This window comes from Ochotona princeps, chromosome 13 (genome assembly GCF_030435755.1).
Source record: "Ochotona princeps isolate mOchPri1 chromosome 13, mOchPri1.hap1, whole genome shotgun sequence".
NCBI classification, from domain to species: Eukaryota; Metazoa; Chordata; class Mammalia; order Lagomorpha; family Ochotonidae; genus Ochotona; species Ochotona princeps.
Window position 1 is genome coordinate 6,184,329 of NC_080844.1, and position 22,961 is coordinate 6,207,289.

At 47.2% G+C, this 22,961-nt stretch overlaps 2 protein-coding genes and 1 non-coding gene across 5 annotated transcripts in view; 1 reads left to right on the plus strand and 2 right to left on the minus strand.

Annotated features, from left to right (window-relative positions):
- Nucleotides 1-53: 53 nt before the first annotated feature.
- LOC101530280 (mitochondrial import inner membrane translocase subunit Tim23) lies at nt 54-21,007 on the minus strand. Its single transcript, XM_004583315.3, has 7 exons — nt 20,876-21,007; nt 18,161-18,219; nt 13,467-13,560; nt 13,204-13,288; nt 11,307-11,365; nt 9,237-9,347; nt 54-675 (listed from the first exon to the last, which is right to left on the minus strand). Exons 1-7 carry the CDS (start codon nt 20,979-20,981, stop codon nt 560-562), a joined length of 630 nt encoding a protein of 209 aa, XP_004583372.2. The 5' UTR covers nt 20,982-21,007; the 3' UTR covers nt 54-559.
- On the minus strand, nt 11,689-11,888 carry LOC118759486 (small nucleolar RNA SNORA74). The gene has a single exon (XR_004996215.2). It is a non-coding gene; the product is annotated as a small nucleolar RNA SNORA74 (small nucleolar RNA).
- An 81-nt stretch (nt 21,008-21,088) lies between the features above and the next one.
- The window catches only part of PARG (poly(ADP-ribose) glycohydrolase), a 115,555-nt gene continuing 113,682 nt past the window's right edge, over nt 21,089-22,961 (plus strand). Inside the window, exon 1 of one of the 3 annotated variants that reach the window (XM_058671398.1) lies at nt 21,089-21,218. Coding sequence is in view for 1 of the 3 variants with exons in the window: in XM_004583533.4 (XP_004583590.2) it covers nt 21,370-21,589 (220 nt within the window). In the remaining 2 variants the exon portion in view is untranslated. Of the gene's footprint in view, nt 21,590-22,961 lie in introns of all 3 variants that reach the window. The other 2 variants (XR_009246482.1, XM_004583533.4) reach the window with 2 other exon arrangements.

Genomic DNA, 22,961 nt, shown 5'->3' on the forward strand with positions numbered 1-22,961 from the left:
GTCAGCCCCTTTGGAGGAACATCTTACTCCACCTGTGATTATCACCAGTAGCCCTTCATTTCACCACAAGAAAGAAAGAAAAATGTTTTAGTCTGCAGAGGGAGTAAAGCCAAGAGTAACTTTCACATTACAGTCAGATACATGGTTTAAAATGGAAACACCCACTGGTGAAGCTGCTACCTTTGGTCCTGTTTTCACCCTCTATTTGGGGTCTAGGGCATTATGAAGTTTCGGCTCCCTCAAGTGAACAAACTTAGTACAGCATTACAAGCAATCAGGACCTGAATTCTGGGAGTAAGTGGTTTTCCAGGTGAAGGGGAAGAGAGGCTAGGTGCAACGTCTTCTCCAAAGGAGGAAAACACCCAACATCACTTGGCCACACCCACCGCGGGGTTTTGGCTTCAACTAAGGGCAAGGAGGCGTGTCAGTCTTGGTGAGCCATCCATGATCTTGATTGCAGCAAATCAAAATCTCCAATTTTTAAAAAATAATTGTAGGCAGAAGTCAAAACAGCTCGAGATTGATGACTGAGGTGTCCTCCTCGGAGTTGGCCGTGTCTTCAGAGCGACTGCTGGAGCAAGGAGCCTTTCATGTGCTCCCAGTTGTTATACAGTGCATAGAGACTGGTAAGGGTGAGTCCTGCCAGACCACCTCGTGCTACCCCTCGGAGACCACCTGGGAAAGAAGGGGAAACACACCATCAAACAGCGCCCTTCCTTTGGAGGAGCACAGGAAGAGTTTGGTAAAATGGACAGAAGACACGACAGAGGGACACCTTTTCACCCAAACAGGAGAGATCATGTGTAATACATCTTATATTAAAACATTTATAACCTTTTTCACTTTTAGTTTTACAATTTTATGCCTAAGGTGACTAGCATTAATCATTTTCTTAATTACTCTCAATTGAGCTTGTCTCCACAACAGTTTTCGACAAATCTGATAATTATTTTTTTTAAGATTTATTTATTTTCGTTGCAAAGTCAGATATACAGAGAGGAGGAGAGACAGAGAGGAAGATCTTCCATCCGATGATTCACTCCCCAAGTGAGCCACAACGGCTGGTGCTGCACTGATCCGAAGCCAGGAGCCAGGAACTTCCTCCAGGTCTCCCACATGGGTGCAGGGTCCCAAGGCTTTGGACCATCCTAGACTGCTTTCCCAGGCCACAAGCAGGGAGCTGGATGGGAAGTGCAGCTGCGGGGACTAGAACCAGCGCCCATATGGGATGGCGACTCTTTCAAGGTGAGAACTTTGGAAGCTAGGCCACCACGCCGGGCCTGATAATTATTATTAAAGTTCCAACTGGATGAGTAACTTCCTGCTAGTTATATAGTTTAGAACCACATTAGTGCAGTGCCATTAATAGAGTCAAGGCTGCAGACAAGGTGACATCCTGTTTGGAAGCAGTATTAACAGCCTTGAACTCCAGACAGGCCCTCTACATATCTGAAAATTCAAGAAGCATAGTTACGGGCCCGGCGCCGTGGCCTAGTGGCTTAAGTCCTCGCCTTGAACGCCCCGGGATCCCATATGGGTGCCGGTTCTAATCCCGGCAGCTCCACTTCCCATCCAGCTCCGTGCTTGTGGCCTGGGAAAGCAGCTGAGGACGGCCCAATGCATTGGGACACAAGTGAGCATTCAAAATGAACAAAAATATTTCTGCTTTCAAGCAGTTATCAAATCTAAGAAGAGGAAGCTACAAATTTCTCAGAATTAGAAAAGGCTAACTGCTTATAGCTGTAAAATGTCAGTCTTGTATGTTTTACATGGTAAAGAGGAACCACGTGAAGACATTCCACACAGGAGTGGGGATTTCCAAAGTGGCTTGGTAAAGAGATTCTCTGTTAGTCTCCCGGACAAGGCAGATGCCACAGGCAGCCTGTACTGCACTTACAGAGGCAGACAAAGCTGGAGTGCCCCATGATGGTACCAGTTACCTACAGAGACCAATTCTGAAACGGAGTGATGCTGCCAAGTTACAGCACTTCAGAACTGTCCATTTCTGCACTAGCATTCCAGCACATGGCTTCAGCTGATAGAGGAATCTTTCCAGTCTGAAGACTTCTGATAGCTGACCCGCCCCGGTTCCTATGCTTCTACTGTCAGTTCTGTCCTTATCTCTTTAGAACAGACCCAAACTACAGACATCATCTCTGAACAGTTTTCTGCTGTGTGGCACACGGACACTCAGCATAGTGCGTGAAAGTCCACATTCAGTCTCTGACAAGCAAGCCAATAAACAGGCTGTGGAAGATCAGCTGTAAACCAAGCACTGGAAGGGAAAACCACCCCAAGGCACAGTGACAGCAAATGCTAAGGATTGTGTGCAACAGCAATGCTGCGGCTCCATAAACTTGATAAAATTTACGAGGCAATGAACTGACACTTGATACTCAACTCCACCTAACCAACATAAACACGAGGTGCCTCACCACTGTGGCCGAGGGCAGGCAGCAGGAGCACAGGCCAGCCTTCCTAGGGCTCCCAAGCCTGCCTGCTGGGTTGGAAACACAGGACCAACAAGCCGGGCCTCTCCTGTCAGGGTCCAAGAACACGGCTCCCACCCGGCCCACTGAACAGGTCCTTCAGAAGGTCACAGAAAAATGCAATTAAACAATTCCTGTTAATCCAACAACAAAATTAAAACCAGGCCCTGTGTCTTCATAACTTAGCATTTTCTATAATCTCTCTGAAGAGTCCTCAGACACGTGGATCTCAAACAATAAATTTTGGTTTTTTGCTCCCAAATAAACCTACCAATAAATTCCATTTTCCAAGCCACTTCTTGGCTATGAAATAAGCTCTGGGAATCTTTTCTCAGCATCATCACAATGTACCCTATAAGACTTTGAGTTTTAGGAAACCAATAATATAATATGTGTTCCTCATGAATTATTAATCCCCAAAAAAGCTTTCTATTTAAGCAGATAAAAACTTAGTCTAGGGCCCAGTATGACAGCCTAGCAGCTAAAGTCCTTGCCGTATACACGCTGGGATCCCATATGGGTGCTGGTTCCCATCCAGCTCCTTGATTGTGCCCTGGAAAGTAGTTGAGCATGGCACAAAGCCTTAGGACCCTACACCTGCATGGGGGACCTGGAAGAGGTTCCTGGCTCCTGGCTTCAGACTGGCTCAGCACCTACAGCAACTTAGGGACTGAATCAATGGATGGAAGATCTTCCTCTCTGTCACTCCTCCTCTTTGTATATCTAACTTTCCAATAAAAATAAAATAAGTCTTAAAAAAAAAACGAAAAAACTTAATTTGAACCAATGAAATTACCTTTCTGAAGGCTAGAGAACAGTCATCGCTAGGACAACCCCAAACACAGGGGGTATGCATTTACCACATTACTCACTAATTCTGACTCGGGGCAGCCTTTTTCCATAAACCAGCCAGATTTTAACCTTTCTCATTAATTCCAGGGTTTCCTAATTTGTCCACCGAGTAAAAGACTTAAGGACCTTGGTTTGAGGCTTTCTGTAATCAAGCAACTTCTGCCCAACTAAGCACAGGAAGTTAATCAGCAAATATACTTGCTCTGAACACAGAGTAACCAAATAAGGCCAATGGTCACCCTTGATAAGCCAAACAAGCATGGGGCTTGTGTTTCCAGTGGACCTCCTCCCTCCTGGGTCCTTACACAACTCTTCAAAAAGGTAAGCCGGGGAATTAAGGCCTAGAATATTCAAGTCCCAGGTTTGTGGGATGCACAGCTAAGGTATTCAACTCATTCAAATGACAATGACGTTAGAGCAGAGAGCAGTAAATCTTTCTCCAAAGGCCTAGTCTGAGTATGTCAGGCTTAAAGGGTCAAAGATTTATGTAAGTGCTTATGTAATCATGTTAAAAATAACCATTTAAAAATGTCACACACTCTTAGCCCTTGGACAGCTGCCAGCAGGAGGTGGCATGTTCTCGCTCACCTACAAAACATCATTCTTGAAGGGACTATTGTTTTTAAAACAGTTTTTGTGTATGACGCATGTAACGTAAAGCTGCTCCTCACAGCCATTTCCACGTGCCTGGTTCAGAGGCAGTAAGCACACCTGCACGGCTGCGCGACAGACACCAGTGCCAGCACACACACGTCTCTCCATCCTGCACCTGGGACCCGTGGCCGCCACTCTACATTTCCCATTATTTTGACTAAGTACCTCCTAAAAGAGGAATCACAGTTCGCCCTTGTGTGCCTGGCTCCTTTCACTTCACACAAGGTCCTCGGGTCTGTCTGTGCAAAGCACGGGAAGGATTCCCTTCCTTTTGGGGGGAGCAATACGCTGCAGTTATGCATACCCACACTGTGCGCGTCCATCCGCCCAGTACACCCAGCTGCTAACAACTTGGGTGTACTGGACCAGTTAATTTTAAAGATTTGGAACAAAATAGCAGGGTAAGGATCAAGGTTTTTTTAAATTAATATTTTGAATTTCATAGTACAATTCCATAGGGTCTGGGATTTCCCTACCACCTCCCCAAATTCCAACCCCGCACTGACTGATTTTCCCCATATTACCACAGTATAGTCCTTCATAAGCAGTCATAAGTCCGTCAGTCCGTTATTCAAGTGTGTCCTGACATTGCTGGTACAAACAATGCCAGACAGTCCAGCATCCTATTGTCTAGATATGTCCAATAGTTTCATTGGGAGTCCATCTTTGATTTGAAAGTAGAGATACATACTGCACTGTATCTTCCACATCTGGATATGACAGTCTCTATTACGCTGTCACTATACATTCCCTTAAATGTAAGACCATGAAACAAAGCCAACAACAGGAATAAAGTTAAAACAAAAAATTTACAGCACCATGGAGGTAAACAACATGCTACTGAATAACTAATGTATTGATGAAGAAATGAAAAAGAAAACACAAAAGCTTCTTGGGTGAAATGATGCTATTGTGTGAAGAGCCAGTTCTAACAAAATAAATTACTATTCATTGAATTGCAACTACAAGAGTAAGCACTTACAAACACAACTATGCCAACTAATACATAAAGTCCAATTTTACCAACTTTTTTTCCCCAAAAGGTCATATAGCTGGTGACACGTGTTCCCTTTAAATGGCTAATCAACCACATACATTCTGTACTCATGTTGATAGAAGGTATCTTTATTCTGGCTGCATTCCTTAGCTAACATGATTAAGAGTAACTTTTTCAGAATGGAATTTGTCACAAATATCAAGTTAACATTTTTGTGCTACAGACATAGGAGGATGTCTCAAAGGATTATATCACCCAATCTTCCGAGTTATCTGTGAACAAGAGGCTTCTTCTACGCTGAAAACGGGCCGGATTTGTACCTTTAAGAGTTCTAAATCCTTGCAGGGCAAATCTGTGCCTCAGCTCACACAAACAGCTGCCAGGGAGCCCAACTACAGCCAATACCAATTTTGTTAGAAATCTAACAATGAAAGTATTTAGGGTTAGACAAATTTTAAACTTTGAAAGTACAAGGATGGCACTCAGTGAGTTTTGTTGGACAAAACTATGTTTTAAAAAGTGAATTAATCCTTAAAAATGAGACTGTACACAAAAATCGTGGATTCCCACTTGCACATAAATGGAGGGTGCCAAGCCTGCCTCACACGTGCACGGCAGCTCACACTGGAGCAGAGGGAGCACACGATGGAAGGGCATGAAGCTCCTGCTCCACCTGGCTCCACGGCCCATGCCCATGCGCTACAGCATCCCCCGAATAAAGGAAAATCTGGAACGTAACAATGTATGGAATAAGCATCTGATTTTGGACATATGCTACTTTTTCTTTGTTTAGAATTAGGAGTCCAACTTTCTGTGTCAAAGATTTGCCTATGGTCAAGACAGCCCAGGACAGCCCCAACATGAATAATGAAAGGGATAGCTCCTGGCTGAGGAGGAAAAAGTGAAACCATCCAGTGACCCACCACTGAAGGACACTTGGACTTCAGTTGCACTGCCAGAGACGGTAAACAATTCGCAGCACAGAACTGCAGCCTAGGACAGTTGCCAGCAGTCCCTGAGTCAAGGTGTTTACTGTAAGCCCATTCATGGAGGAGCACAGAAATGGGTTTTGAGTGGCAGGAATGTAAATGTCAACTTCCAGATTCAAGGAAAAGAAAAGATTTGAGAAGAACCCCCAGGCCGCTGCCAAGGGGCAGCTGCTAGCTAGGACTTCTGCAACTCCTCCTGGAGCGCCTTGGTTCAGGCCTGTTTCCAGCTTCGTGCTAAGGTAGATCCTGAGAGGCAGAGGATGGTTCTGACAGCACGCATGCATCCCTCACACAGCAGACCTGCACTGCCTCCCTGCTGCAAGCCCAGACCACGAAGCCTTCCCGACAGCTCCACCCACACCTCCCCTCCATGCCTCTATGCCTTTGAGAAACACACACTCACACACAACTAAAATACTTCCTCTTAAACAAAAGAAATAATTTTAAAAAAATATTCCTTAAAGGAAAAGGAAAAGGAAAGAGTTCAGACCCTGTAACCAGGAGATATGGAGCTTTTTAAAAAGTAGAAACAAAACTCATGAGTAAAAATATACTAGGAAGAAAGCTGTCGGAGTACAGCGAGGTGAGCTTACAGGAGGAACTCTGATGATGTGATTTTAGTTCTGATCTCATGCTTCTTTAACAAATTATGTTACTTTTTTTGTTTGTTTTTTATTTATTGGGGCCTGGCACAATGGCTCAGTGGCTCAGTGGCTGAATTCTCACCATGTAACCACCACGTGGGTGCTGGTTCATTTCCCCGCTACTCCTCTTCCTATCCAGCTCCTTGCTTGTGGCCTGGGAAAGCAGACGAGGATGGCCCAAAGCCTTGGGACCCTGCATCGGTGAGGGAGACCTGGAGGAAGCTCCTGGCTTAGGACTGGCTCAGCTCCAGCCACTGAGCCACTTGGGGAGTGAACCAGTGGACAGAGGATCTTTGTCTCTCCTTCTCTTTGTGGATATGCCTTTCCAAATTTATTTCCTTTCCAATTCATTTATTATTATTAGAAAGTCAGGAGCCAGGACTTCTTCCAGGTCTCCCACATGGGTGCAGGGTCCCAAGGCTTTAGGCTACCGTTTACTGCTTTCCCAGGCCATAAGCAGGGACTGGATGGATAGTGGAGCTGCTGGGAAATGAACTGATGCTCATACGGGATTCCAGCACTGAGTCATCGTGCCACGTACCACTATGTCACAATTTTAGGGGGTATACGAAATTTTAACTTAAATAAATTCCCTCTGGCACATGAGAACTCATTTTGCAATGGCCAACAAAACAAGAACAGCTGCAGTTTTGCCAACATCAGCCAGCTCATCAGCCTAAGAGTGGCCTGATCATGTATTTCTAGGAAGGAAGTCTCACAAATCAAGACAGAGGCTATCGCCAGAATCCCCCAAACTCCTGGCTTATACCACTAATACAGAGTTTACAAAAGCAGTCAGTAAAGAGACACAGTCAGCTCTTCAAATTGAGCCAGTTTTCATTAGGGCTACCATTAAAAGGCCCTGCCTGCCAGCATCTAAACCCAATGTCATGTCTTCAGAAGTAAACTTTCACATGCCCAAACAACCTCTTGATGACTTAACTTCCACTGCGAGCATCCGCACTTTTCCAGTAATTAAAAATCCATGTGACATACAATAGGTAAAGGGCTGATGCTCTAACAAGCCATTTTCTCCCAAAAGCATATCTGGTATAATTCTTACAGGACCACACACAGTTTTCCTGTAAAAGCCCAGCACAGAAAAGACTGACAAACACGAAGAGTTACTTCGACACGTGGCTGACGCAGCAGAGTGGGCTCGAGCCCGGCCCTGGCAGCCAGTAACTGGGTTCCCTCCACCCTGCGGGGGCCTGGACCAAGTTCCCAGCTCACGGCCAGTGCGGTGTTTGGGAGCAGATGGCAGCAGCGCTTTGTCTCTCACATAAAGAAAAACGTTCAAAAGTTCGCTTTAAAAAATAATCCGGGAAGCTGCCACCGGAAATAGGGATTCAGAGTTGAGGAGAGTCGAGCAGATCTTTTTGCATTATGAAATTCTTCTAGATTTAGGGGCCAGCATTGTGGTGTAGCAAGCTGGGTCTCCACCCACCACCACACTGGCAATGAACACAGGTTCCAGTCCCAGCTGTTCCACTTCTAATTCAGATCCCTGCCTACATGCCTGGGACCCGGAACCCAGTGTGGGAGAGCCGAATGGAATTCCAGGCTCCTGGATTTGTAGTGAACCAGCACATGGAAGATCTTTCTTTCCCTCCTCCTTTCCACCTGCCCCCCCACCACTGCCTTTCAAAAAATAAATCTTAAAATCTTTTAGACTTTAAAAAGATAGTTCATCAAACTATGTATATATAACATTAAGAAGAGTGAGCAAAGATGTATTAACATTACCAAATACATAAATTAGGCATTTTCTGGACAGGTTTACTTCTAAACTAGCAAAACTTACCCACAGAAGAGAACTGTCTAAGCCTGAGCACCAATGTGCTGGCCTCCCAAGAGTAGATATCTCACAGGAGGGGCATGCTCTAATGTGACGGGGGCAGGTGTTGGCACGTGTGTGTGTGTGTGTGTGTGTGTGTGTGTGTGTGCGCGCGTGTGTGTTGTGATAAATTATCTATGCTGATCTCACCAGTTAGATTGCTTAAGACAAAACCAGTTATTCTGTTGCTTAATCTATGCAAGATAAAGAAAGTTAACAAAAAGCATATCAAAGACACTCTCATTTTTCCAATGTACAAAACCAACTATGAGCCATAAGATCTAACAATCCTACTAGGTACGCATCCAAAAGTGGAAACAGTGTTTTCAGCAGATATTTATGTTCTCACGTTCATAGCAGCATTATTCACAAGAGTCCAATAGTGGCGGCAGCTCAAGCAGCCCTCCACAAAGCACCGACAGGCACACTATGGTGCTCACACATGGTGGACTACTCAGTCTCCGGAAGGAAATTCTGTGCCAAGCTACGACACAGAGGAACCTTGAAGACATCATGCTGAATGCAGCAGCCCGTCTCAGAAGGACAAGCACTGCACGACTGCATCTGTGCGAGATCTCCAAACAAATCAGACACTACAGCACGGCTCAGAGCTGCGAGGCAGGGCTAGTGGGGAGTTGCTGTTTCATGGGGATGAAGTGTCTTTTCCGCAAGATGAGACTTCTGAGAACTGGCTGCAAGACCATGTCAATGGATTCCACACTTGTGAACCCAGACAAAAAGCACATTTCAAGGAGGTATCTCAGCAGCCCCTACCTGTGCATTTGTACAACATGCCCGTCATGGTTCCGGCCGCTACCGTGTTGAGGTCGTCTTCTGCCCCTCGTGTTTTCTCAATGACGACACCAAACGCGCTGTAGAGCAAAGCTAAAGTGGAAACGAAGAGCTCAGTGATGAAAATATAATTTAAACTCAGTATGGCAACTATACTTACACGCATTTTATACATACAGAATGAGCACTGTAACTCTGTCTCTCTAACAGTAAGAACATGACAAATGAATGTCCATAAGCAGCACGTATGCCAGTCCCGAGCCAGTGAGGGGCTTTCCATGCCATGGAAGATGAGAAGATTATTTCAGTCAAAAGCCAGGAAGAGCTGGACTCACTGTTGCACACTCAAACTCACGTGCACCTGAGCAAGGCTCTGAGGGGCAAAGATGTCTGCAAGGATTTGGAAGTAGCAGCCATTTCTGGACAAAGTACCACTGGGGAGTTCCAGAAGTACTTTAAATTTTCACCTATTTGTCACTCATAACACGTCTACTTTGGATTTCATGCACACTCTCACATTTCTTTAAACAAAAGCAGTTTTTTAAACTGCGAGGTTTAATTTTCATACACATGAAAACTGTAGTCACTGAGCCTTCGGAGCCTTTACAGATTCTCATCAGACCTGAATACGTTGAGCCTTCTTACCCTTTCTCAAGATCAGAGCTACCCTTGGCCCTCCCGCAGCACTTCCTCAAGCTCAGCCTCGCAGCTCCTCTGCTGTGGGATTTTTATTCACCTACAGAAGCCCGTCTTTAGTTCAAGCATAACTGAGTGCCTGTGAGCAGGACATTATGACCGGTCACATCCCATGGGAACATTCATGGCGGCGAGCCATCTCTGGCTACCTCGGATGGCAGGCCCGCTGACTACTCAAGCATAGAAGCAAATAAAAGCACAAAGGAGAACGGGACTACGGGAGGGATGGGAAATCCAAGAAAACACAGGGGAGACGCTGAAGAGCAAAAAGCAAACCTGACACACCCCATGATAGGTGAGGATCCTACCTCTATCACATGGAGGGTCTCTTCTCTTTAAATTATCTGCACTTTGCCCTAGCTAATCTACCACAATGAAAAGACTTTTTGGACTTTCGACCACGTGAACAAATTATGACATCCTTAAATGTCAGGGCGTAAGTGCCCCTAGAGGTCTATTGTAAGTCATCGGTAATTAGAACAGCCAGTCATTTGCACATGATACAGAATCAAAGGCATCTGCATCTGACCAAGCACACTAAGTCACCCCTTGCCTAGAAGTACCAATGTTTTCATTATCTACAAAGAACCAATCAAAACTCAGGCAACTGGGACCTCAGAATCTACTCAAGCGAGCATTCTGCTGACAAGCTACTAGGAAAACACAGTAGAAAGGCTGGATCAACATGTCACGCCTCATGACAGAGGACCTTGAACCTTTCCTAACATACAAACCCTTGTCCTGTACCTAAATATCTGGATTCCACTCAATGAAAACACAGTTTTATTTGGTTTCCTTTCTGGGCAATAAAGCATGCAGGTTTCAGAGATGATATTAGAAAGGTCTTAGCACTTATGGATTTTGTGGTTGTCATCTAGGTCATGTATACTCCCTAAGGGGGCCTGCACTATCCATCAGGGTAGATTTGAACATAATTGTTTTGGGGCCGGCAGAGTGGCTCCACTTGGAGCGCTGGCATCCCACATGGATGCTGATGCTAGTCCTGGCTGCTCCACCTCCAATCCAGCTCCCTGCTTGTGGACTGGGAAAGCAACAGAGGCTGGCCCAAGTCCTTGTTCCCTGTACCCATGGGGAAGACCTGGTTCCTGAGCAGCCCAGCTCTGGCTATGGCAGCCATTTGGGGGGTGAAGCAGCAGATGAAGACATCTCTCTCTCTGCCTCTGCCTCTCTCTCTAAAACTGCCTATCAAATAAAAGTAAATCTTAAAAAACAAAGCAAAACCCACAATTGTTTCAAATACTGAGACTAGAGTTTTTTGGCTGATCAAACTGTTTATGACAGCTTGTGTAATCTCTTTGCAATAACAACTTGTTGTTAAAGGAGCTCTCTACTCACCCAGCGATCCCAGAGTATTAGCCCAAAGTGCTCCTTGCCTTGTCACCATATTCAGGATCCTACCATGGCAGAAGAAAGACACAGAATCGATACTTAGAATCATTATGTCTCTAATAATCTGATCTATAAATACAAAACAGTAGCTATTTAAAAGGGTTTTCTTTGGTTTTATTTTTAATACCTCCTCAGATTTCAATAAAGATGGCCATTACTTCAGTGAAGCTAGGTTGAATCTTTCAACATTGTGGGGGATGACTGAGGAAAATTCTCTTACTATTTAAAATAGGTACTGAATATGCAAAGCTTCATGTAACAGCCTGGACTTGACTTTAGAAAGTTTAGAAGACTTAAGAGAGAGGTAAGTAGAACACATGGAGAAGGTACCGTCTGCTCCCAGGCTAGAACTAAGCAGCCCAAAGGCAAATGCCAAGCTCACTCTCAAGGAAGCAGAGCTCTGCCTGGCACCAGTGCCCCCCACTCCAGAACGGTGAGGCGGCAACTGGGTGAAGAGGACAGGCCCTTCTCCCAGCAGTCTAACACCGTCGCAGGAACGTTCTGCCCAGACAGCTGCTGACTGCTGGAAATGACAGACGTGGAAGAAGTCATTCAGATGATGCTCTACAGGAACACACAAGGTGCTAGCTCTAAAACATTGTTGATTTGTGATGTTATCTAGTCACTGATAAATACTCCCTCAAGTTCCACGCATTGTTTTATAATTAGCTTTAAGCTATTTTCATTGTTGTACTGCTGGTGGTGCACAATTCTTTTGGATGTGGTTTAGTAACACACCTACATGCTTACATTTGTGAAGCCCGTACCTATTTCTCACTATGCCATCCCTCAGTTCTGAACGGTAAGGCACAGAGTACAGAAAGTTTAGCCCAAATCATGAAACGGTAAGTAATGCAACTAGGACACCAAAGCTACCTGAATGTGGCTGGCTCTAAATTCTATCTTCTTTCCATCACTCAATGTTATGTGCCCATGCAGGGAGTTAGAATAGTTAGAATAATTATCTATTACCGCCGTAAGAAATGCAGGTTATCTTTCTCAGCACATCTTCTGCTGCCAAATTCACCATGAAATGCTTAAGTATGTTTCCAAGAATTAGAAGGAGTTAGAATCTAACTGGTTATGGCTGGTGGCTGTTAACAACTGGCCATGATTCACAGGTGTTCATTATATCATCTTTTTGTCAACACTTTCAAAATGTCCCATAACACACAAAAAAATTCTTAGAGTAGGGGACACATATAAGAATAGAAACACTAGTGCTAGGCATGTACGTATAGCAATCTACAGACGCACAGAAATAAGAGCTTGACAGGTCTTCCAGAGGTTTCCCAGGTCTAATTATGAGACAACTGCTGCCATCTGGTGGTTGAACAGTATGTTTAGAATTCCAGCAACAAAATTACGAGTCATCAAATACGTGCTATGCACTCCATTTTTGGATTGATCATGTTAACTTCTCATTACAGACACTTTCCAATCCTTTTAATGTTCTTATCCCTTTCCTACAATCTATTACATTCCCAACATAAAACAGTCTTACCGTTTTGGAACTACCCCCTAAATTCTAGGAATTTTATTTCCTTTCTGTGGCACGTTTCAGAAAGAATGAGGTTAGTAAGGTGAAAGAGAGCAGACCCAGCCGCCATTCCCACATGCTTCTCATTTTTTCTGCATGCCCCATAACAACACAAAATGTTTATTAGCCTTAAGAAATTTGAAAAGCATGCTAAACAGGCTGGGGGAGGACCAGCTGCTGGGGACACTGCCTGAAGATGCGTTAATCTGATCTGATCTTTTTCTTCTCTTTTCAAACATTATCAAACCAACGAAGCAGAGACTGCTGCTACAGCATGGCTACATCAGAGACCGAGAGACTTACTGTACGTTTCTGGGCTTGGACCAGGCCATGTTCTGGGTTTCCTTCAATCCTAGCCGAAGACCGTTCAAGGCCCCAAATGCAGCCCCTGGTAAATCAAACAGTTCACCCAAGTTATACAGCTTGACATTCAGAAACAACGGCACTTCGGATTCTTTTAATAGAAATGATAAAAAAAAAAAAATCTAAAAACTCTCTGATCCACTATCTAAGGTCCATCAACTGCTTTAACTGAGGATACCAAACAAAAGAATTATCACATGTACCTGTCATGCAACATCCTCCAATGGTGAAAAAGGCCAGCTCGAATCTGCCCCGCGTCTTATTAGCTCCAGTTGGTAAAATAAACTCGTCTGTATCCTACAAGGGCAATTACAAGAACAGACCTCAGCGCTCAAGTCACCTGTTTAACCTTTTTGCAGAAAGCAAAAACTCAACTATACTTATTGAAACAAACAAAACTTCCTGCAAGAAAAGCAATGCCTACCCCAAAGGGAGATGAAATAGCACAACACATGCCCAGTTCTTACAAAATCCTCATTTACATGTTGTTTCCAGGCGGGGGGTTTGGCTCAGCTGCGAAGGGGCCTCTGGGGACGCACACACTTCCTGGCAGAACACCTGGGTTGAGCCTCCATCCCATTTCTGTGGATGTGCAAGCGCGGGGTAGCAGGTGACAGCTCCAGGGCTGGCAGGGTCCTTGCCACTCATGCGGGGCCAACACTGAGTTCTGGGCTCCTACCCTGGTGTGGTTTAGGACCAGCTGCTGCTGACATTTACAAGGTAAACCAATGAATGGGAGAATTCTCGTGTTCAAACTTCTTATGAAGAAAACATTTGACTCCTTCCCTAGCGTAAATTTGATTGGAAGAAATCTGCTTTACAAAATGGTAACGGTAAAGCAATAATATCAAAGAGAGTTTAAAAAGGACGGCTGTAAAAGCCGGTGACTGGAAACTATTAGAGGACTCAGTGAGATGGCTCAGTGGCTAAATTCTCGCCTTGCAAGTGCCAGGATCCCATATGGGCACCGTTTTCTGTCCTGGCTGATTCAGTCCCCTTTCTGCTGCCCACCTGCGGCCTGGGAAAGCAGCACAGGATGGTCCCAAGCATTGGGACCCTGCACCTGAGTGGCAGACCCGCAAGGAGCTCCTGGTGATTGGCTCAGCTCCGGCCATTGAGGGCCACTTGGGAGTGAACCAGTGGATGGACGACCACTCTTTCTCCTCTCTGCACATCTGCCTTTCCAATAAAAATATATGAATCTTTTTTTAAAAAAATTCAAAACGCCTCCCAAATTGATAAAGAAATGTATAATACATCATGGCAAGGAGTCTATTCAGAGTTTGCTTATTAATACCCGAAGATCACTTTTGTGTAATGAAGTTAGATGTGCTTATTGATGGTGCAGTGTTGGCTGAGCCTGTGGACACCCGATGGACACGAGTGTCAGGGCTGTGTCCACCAAGGCTCAAGACCTGCAGGTGTTTCTTCTCAGTGGTCTCTATACGTTAAATACAGCTTTTTAATTTTTTTTCTCCCCAAAAAATGTGCTGTCCTTTAGAATTTCTTACACTTTTGCACAGAAATCTTGACAAAGAATTGACTGTGATCTTTCTAAGGGTTTTCCTCAAGATCAATCATTTTATTGCACTCAGTCTAGGATTTTAGATGGGCTTCCAGGGTTTACGATCATATTTCTGCATGCATTTATGAAATGTATTAAAGACTCTACTGTATTATTAAAGACTCTGCTGCTTGCTAAGATTATCAAAGAAGTATTATTGAGGGCGTAGTTCTACTTTCATGGTACAAATGGTACTTCCTCCAGGTCTCCCACGCAGGTGCAGGGTCCCAAGGCTTTGGGCCGTCCTCGACTGCTTTCCCAGGCCTCAAACAGGGAGCTGGATGGGAAGTGCAGCACGGGACACAAACCGGTGCCTGTATGCAAGGCGAGGATTTAGCCAGCAGGTTATCGAACCTGCCCAGGTTTTTTGACTTTTACACGAATGATTTCATTTTAATTGGCAAAGCAGACATACAGAGAGAAAAAGGTCTTCTGTCTGCAGGTTTGCTTTCCCAGTGCCCACAGCAACCAGTGCTGGACCAGGCCATGGCTGGGTGCCCAAAACGCAATCTGAGTCTCCCACAGCGTCAAGGACCCAAGTACTTGAGCCATTTCCTGTTACCTTTCAGAGTGTACATCAGCAGGAAGCTGGACTCAACAGCAGGAGACTCAGCCCGAGGCAGTCTGATACAGAATGCAGTCACTGCAGTATTATCCTAACTGTCATAGCAAATGTCCTCGCTGGAGACTTATGTTTAATCAAATAAGGTAAATAATTATCCTTCAATCCAGAAATGGATCACAAAGTAAAAATAAAGAAGTATTTTAGATGACTATAATGAACGTTATCAAGCAAGGACAGGTACATGTCTGTAGCACATTATTGTTTAGTTGGAACCAAGCATAATGAAGTCACAGGAACTGGAAGCAGGGCCTGGCGTGGTAGCCTAGTGGCTAAACCCTCACCTTGCATGTGCTGGGATCCCACAGGGGCAATGGATCTCCCGCCTGCTCCATTTCCCATCCGGATCCCTGCCTGTGGCCTGGGAAAGCAGTTGAGGATGGCCCAAAGTCTTGGGACCCTGCACCTGCATGGTGGACCTGGAACAGGCTCCTGCATCCTGCCTTCAGATTGGCTCAGCTCTGGCCATTGCACCCACTTGGGGAATGAACCAGCAGATGGAAGATCTTTCTGTCTCTCCTCCTCTGTGTAAATCAGATTTTCCAATAAAAATAAATAAAATTTTAAAGAAGAAAAAGAAGTGGAATCAAATGTACATTACATAACACACAGATGAGGCCGACGCCTAAGGACTGCATCTAGGGAAGCCAGGTTGGTAGGTTCTCATGAAGTCAGCACTGCTGACCGCCTGGAGACCAGGGCCACCAGAATGCCCTACACGCAGTGCTGGCTAATGCCAAGGACAATGCACCCAGGCCTGCGCATCTGCAGACACGGGCCAAGAGAAGGCTGAGAGGCCATGTGCTCATGTGCTTGGTGTAGTCTGAAGTGGACAGCACAGTAAATGTTGGAAATGTCTCTATATCAAATAATCAGGAGGAAAACTACTTTACGTTCTTCTTTTTTAAAGATCTATTTCTTTTCATTGCAAAGTCAAATATACAGAGAGGAAGAAGATAGAGAGGAAGATCTTCCGTCCGATGATTCACTCCCCAAGTGACCACAACGGCCCGTGCTGCACCAATCCAAAGCCAGGAGCCAGGAACTTCCTCCAGCTCTCCCACAGGGGTGCAGGGTGCCCAGGGTTTGGGCCGTCCTCGACTGTTTTCCCAGGCCACAAGCAGGAAGCTGGACGGGAAGTGCAGCTGCGGGACTAGAACCAGCGCCCATATGGGATCCCAGTGCTGTTGCGGTCTATGCGGTGCATGTGGGGGATACAAAGGTGTGAAGAGTATTGTTCCATTGCAAGGAGTAAACCTGGTAGGGAAACTGTGGACACTCCCCTGAGAGGCCACAGCTCCCAGGGGTGGGCACAAGAGCCAAGGCTGAGGGTGGGCAGAGCTAAGCCGCAGCACCCACAGGTGTGCATGAGAGCTGAGAGGGATACGGTACAGGCTGAGCTAGGCTGCAGCACAAGCCAGTACATGCGAAAACTGGGGTTGGGCCTGGTGCGGACTATCGGGGTTTGCCCTGACTACCCTGCAACACCCATCAGTTTACGTACGAGATGATGCTGGGGGCAGAACTGACCAGGCAGTGCATCCACCAGTATGTGTTGCCGGCTAGTACAGGTGAAAAAGCAAATCTGACCCTGCTCTTACTGGTGTACACAAGAGTCCAGACTGAGGTCACCCAAGGTGAGATTTCTTGGGGACTTCTCGTCTAGATGGCCGGACTTGAACCCTGGCCACAGAGAAAAACACAAGATATGTGGTCTGACCACAGTTGGACTGGCCTCCTCAGCTGCTGATCGTCTGAGAATGTTACCATCAATCTGAAGCCCCCGTTCTGTTTTCAAGCTCCATTCGGAATTCTGTTATTCAACATCTCTGCTGCTCACTTCTGCTCAGTTGCCCGTGTAGTAGACAGCATGCCCAGATACGTACAAGGGACAGCAGCTCATCTAGGCCAGCAGAGCACACTGAGCGTTCCATCACGGGATGGGAAGCAGAACAGGCTGGACCATTCTCCAGGCCAACCTTGTAGCACACACCTGGGTGTGTGGGTGCACTGAGGTGGAACCTGATCAGCCAACAGACCTTGGAAAGATTTTTCTCAACCCTGGGGCAACAAAACGTTTCAGAATTATCAAAACCCCCCAACCACCCTTGGAATACTCTTTTCCACAATGGGGTCTCTAAGGCACCATCAAGGGAGCACTCCCCATCCTGGGGTGAAGTTGCAGTCTGACAGCAAGGAGGGGCCCCCTCCCCTTCTCCCCTGCAGGCAGAGCAAGAAAAAAATGGAAACATTTGTCTCACCCTCCTTCCCCACATGCTAAGCAGAGGTCCACATTGTTGTGTATCCTCCTCAACTATGTAAACAATAGTTAAAAATTAAGAGAAAAGCGTGTAATTTATGCCCTGTATTCTTTCCTTTATTGCTTTACAATATATTGATATGACATGGTACCTTACTTGACCTTCAAATGTTATTCACTCTTGCTTTCCTGAGGCATCCAACCAGCTGAAGCTTTGATGTAAAAAAAAAAAAACTTTATCTACTCCAACACTTTCATTTGAGTGTTTTTAATTAATTTACTGTAAAACATTTGAAGTTAACTCGTCTCAAATCGGCAAGCTAAGGTCAAAGGGTTTACAAGAGAGGAAAAAAGGCAAAACCAAAATCTGGCGCTTGAAGATCAGAGAGTTAGTGCCTCTGGACATATAAAGCACCGTTCAGGTAGCGAACTAGGAAAACGTCAACCTTACCTGTACAAGATACCGTGGATCCACGTTTAAATAAGGAGACAGAGGGTTCATACCAGTTACTAGAAAGAAAACAAAATGTCACAACAAAATAATGTTATTTTGAGTTAACTCCACTCAAGATTGTAACAGATGTCTGGCAATTGTACCAAGCTCATTGTAGGGGGAATATGTTCCTGTTTTATCTAGTCCTATCACTTTGGGTTCCCAGGGCTTGTTCTCATGGCTCAAGATCCCATACAGCAATAAAACAGATCAATCAACAAGTTAGTGGGAGACATAGCCCAGACCAATTAGAAAGATACTATTTCTCTCACTTAACTACAAGAAAGCCTTGACAAGTATACGAACTGCAAAATAAAATAAAATAAAATGAGCACTCAAATCCACGTGAAAACCAGTGGCTGCATGTGGGTTCTGACTACAAAGCTGTATATAAATATTTCAAGTCCTCTCACTCACGGCTTAAAGCTGACAGCTGACTTAATGTGGCAAGGCAGAACATTCCCAGACTATCACCACAGGAATGAGTTCAAATGCAGATGCAAACTTTCAGCGGGCCAGACTTAAATTCCACTGACTTGCAAACCAAAACCTTTCAAAGAAGATCAACTTCACCAAATTTTAAATTTAAGCTCTGGATCTTCTGCACCTCAAGTGGCTGCTCAACACCCACCATCTCTTATCAATCTGAAGCCCCCATTCTGTTTTCAAGCTCCATTCAGAATTTCGTTCTTCAAAATCTCTGCTGCTCACACCTGGCCCAACCACCCCATCTTAAAGAAGCAACCTTCTGATCCCTTCCTCACGCCCCTTCAACTCACCTTCTACGTGGCACTTTGCATGATTTCCCTAGAAGGAGATCAGCCTTAGAGGGATTTATTTTTTGCCAAGTACCACCTTGGCAGGGCCCACCAAGGCCACTTCAGCTGCCTGTGTTCTCATGCCTTGAGACTCGGCAGGCCACTGGCCAACAGCTGCTGCACAAACACCGCAGTCTGATGTGCTTCAGGTCACATCCCTGCCGGCCGCTGGTCAGGGGTTCCAGTCGGCACACTGCCCTCTCGGGCAGTCCAAGCTGTCATTACCACCTACTTCACAGCCCAACTTTCCACTCACTACTACCTGCAGGTTATTTTGTTTTGTTTTGTTTTACTGTTTATCTCACCTTCTGACTGTGCAGGCTTCAGATGAGCAAAGACAAAACAAAACAAAACAAAACAAAACAATATCCTGTTCTCCTTCTGGAGTCCTGCTTCCAGAATGCGGGTGCTGCACCATCTGGGTTCAAAGAACACTGTGCATCCTCGGGCGGCTCCGTTCACTTTCTCTATTTTGAAAGATTTATTTTCCTTTTATTTGAAAGGCACAGAGAGAAGACACAGAGGAGGATTTTGCATTTGCTGGGTCACTCCCTAAATGGTCCAAACAGCTGGAGCTGGGTTAGTCCCAACCCAGGAGCTTCCTCTGGGTCTTCCACACGCCTGGCAGAGGCCCAAGGTTTTGGACCATCTTTTGTTGCTCTTGCAGGCCGTTAGCAGGAAGCTGGATGGGAAGTGGAGCAGCCAGGACCATTGGGCTGCCAGCAGCACGGGGAGAGGCCTACCCTAGTATGTCATGGCGCCAGTCCCGCCTCCATTCACTTCCAAACCTTACACGTAAGAAGACTCTGTTATGGGAGAGACCAACATTTCTGAATAAACTCTTCTAGATAGCTTCAGGCGGACCCTAGGGCACAGCACAAGGTCGTTTTTGTTGTCCCTGATCGTAAGGGACCTATGAAAGCAGCAGCAGGACTCTGAGGAAGAAGACTGCTTTTTCTGAAAAGGCTTTTCCTTCAAGTTTCACCCAACCAGTTGTTGCAAGTAGTTCGTCTTGGCTTTCAGGCTGTTCTCTACCTCCTGGACCTGACCTTGTCCCCTGTCCTATAATCCTCTCCTGGCTTATTAAAAACCGCTGTTGGGGCTGGTGCAGTAGCCCAGTGGCTAAAGTCCTCACCCTGTACATGCTGGGATCCTATATGGGCGCCGGTTCTAACCCCGGCAGCCCCGCTTCCCATCCAGCTCCCTGCTTCTGCCCTGGGAAAGCAGTCGAGGACGGCCCAAAGCCTTGGGACCCTGCACCCGCGTGGGAGACCTGGAAGAGGCTCCTGGCTTTGGATCAGCAGAGCTCCAGCCGCTGCGGTCACGTGGGGAGTAAATCAACCGATGGAAGACCTTCCTCTCTGTATTCCTGACTTTCCGTTAAAATAAAATAAATCTTAAGAGAAAAAAATCACCGTTGCAAGTCTCGGTTTCCTCTGCAGCGCCTCCAGATAGTTTCCTGCCTCCCCCCGATTTCTTATTAACATGAATTACATATGCATTTGTTTCTGACTACTTTTTTGGGGTGCGACCTATGCGTGGCTGGCTTGGAGGCGGCAGGGGAAGAGAGGGTAAAGAAGCAGGTTAACCGCAGACCTTTTAATCCTGCATACGCGGACTCGCAGAGCCGACAGATTCCTCTGCAAACCCACGGATCGGAGCAGGAACGGGGTCTGCTAGGCGTGAAGAGTCCTCGTCAGGGTCCGGGTTCGGGTCCCTTGGCGGACAGCCCGACCGGGAAGTGGACGCTTCCCCATCCCACGGCACACGCACCCGCTCAAATCCCCCCACTCCACCCCCCAAAAAAAAAAACCCCGGGCTGGACACGACGCGCCGCTCAGGCCCCACAACTCACGCGGGACGCCGGCCAAGTCCGCGTGCGAGTACCCCGCGCCGCCCGCTCCGAAAAAGCCGGCCAGGCCCCCCGTGGTCTTGTTGCCGCTTCCTCCGCCGCCCTCCATGGCGTCCGCTCCCCGCCGAGGTCCCGGGCCGGCAGCCCCTCGTGTTCGTGAACACAGAGGACGGCGCCGCGACCCCACGGCCTCCTTCCCACGCTGACCTTCCGGGCGCCGGCTCCTGCCAAGCGCCACACTTCCGTTTTGCGGCAGTGTGGCGCTCCGGAAGTCGGCGGCGCCCGACGGCGGCTTTCCGGTGGTGGGAAAGTGAGCGGAGGCCGAGTGAGCGAGCGGCGCGTCCAGGTGGGGTGTTCGAGGACGAGCAGGGCCGGCAGGCGGGCCAGGCGGGCGGACAGGGCATGATGCGGGCAGGCGCCGGCCGCCCCTCTCCCGGTTCCTGAATGAGGCTCCCGAGCCTGGGCCGGCCCTGGGACCGTGCGCTGCGGGTCCCAGCATGAGTGCGGGCCCCGGCTGTGAGCCCTGCACCAAGCGACCCCGCTGGGACACGGCTGCAAGTTCTCCGCCGGCTGCCTCGGACGCCCGGAGCTTCCCCGGCAGGCAGAGGCGCGTCCTGGACCCCAAGGACGCTCCCGTGCGGGTCGGGGGGCCACCGTCCTCGGCCGCCTGCGTCCCGGGGCGGGCGGGACCGCGCAGAGGCGGCGCCACCTCCCTCGGTACGTGGAAGGGGGGACGTGCACAACAGCGTGTGTGTTCTCTTCTCCTGTGTGTGGGACCCCGGGGCTGCAGACCCTCCCATGCAATCCCGCGTCCCAGAACAGGACGGCCCACCTGTTTGCTTTCTTCCCTTTGAGCAATTACTTTATAATAGTTTAGGGGTTCCAGTTGGGTGTGCGCCTGAGTGTCTAGCTGAGAAAGAAGGCGGCTGTTAACAACTTTACTCATTCCGGTTCTGGACCCACCCCGCAGAGCTGTTGGTCCCTTGTCCCTGACACAGTGTTGATGGAACCAGGGAGTGAGTGTGTGGGGTGGGGTGGGGGGGGGGCGGCCTCTTTTGCCTTCCTGCCCTTAAAAAGCTGCCAGGACAGAAGGGTCCAGGTCAGTACAGTAGAAGGGTGATGGATGTTCTGACTGACAGCTGATGCTGCTTAACGTGGTGGAGAGGATTTTAAAATAATGATAATGTTCTGAGGTCCGAGGAGTGAATTGTAGCGAGCCAGGTGAAGGGAGGGAGTGAGGAAGGCAACCGAGGCTGGGTGAGTAGTGAGACACTGGATGACCTAGGGGTCATAAGAAATGATCCTGAAGCTTTTTGAGCTTGAAGGGCAGTGAGCAGCAGCTGCGAGTGGAGAATCTTACCCAGAATGCTTGGAACTGGGCAAGTTGTGGTTATGTGTTTTTGCTCATACATAAGCAAATATCTTGGGGATGGAGACCGAGTTTCCATGCAAAGTCCATTAATGTTTCATACACCCTCATGCACAGCCTGAATGTAATTTTGTGCATTTTTTTTTTTTTTACCACACCTAGCCTTTTTGACCGCAAGGCATCACTTGGGGTCAGATATGGAATTTCCCGCCTGCGGCTTCATGCTGAGTGTTCAGAGAGCTTTGGACTTTGCTGCATTTTTGAGTCTGAGTGTTTTGCCTGGGGATGCCCAGCCTGTTGGGAGTTTTCAGTAGAGAAGTGATACGATCAGAAGTTCAAAGTACCTGTTTGGGACGGCGTGGAAAACGGAGGGTGGGTTGAGAGGGAACACAACCAGAGACGCGGGACTTGGTAAGGAGTGAGTTCAGTTAGGAGATAACCAGGAGCTTAGCCTCAGACGCAGGCAGAAGGAAGGGGAGATGTGCGTGAGTTCAGAGTGCAGTGGGATCCTTGGGTTGGCACGCAAGGGTTTATGTCTGTGTGGGAGAAGCAGAGCAGGGAGTTCATGACACACACACACCGTGATACCCTCCACGGGCAGAGTTTGGATCAGGTAAGTGTGAAAAGACGGCCAAGGTGATGACAGGAACCTGAAGGAATGCCAACATCGCAGGGCGGCTTGGCTCGTGTCCTTCAGAGCAGGGGACATTCAGAGAGGAA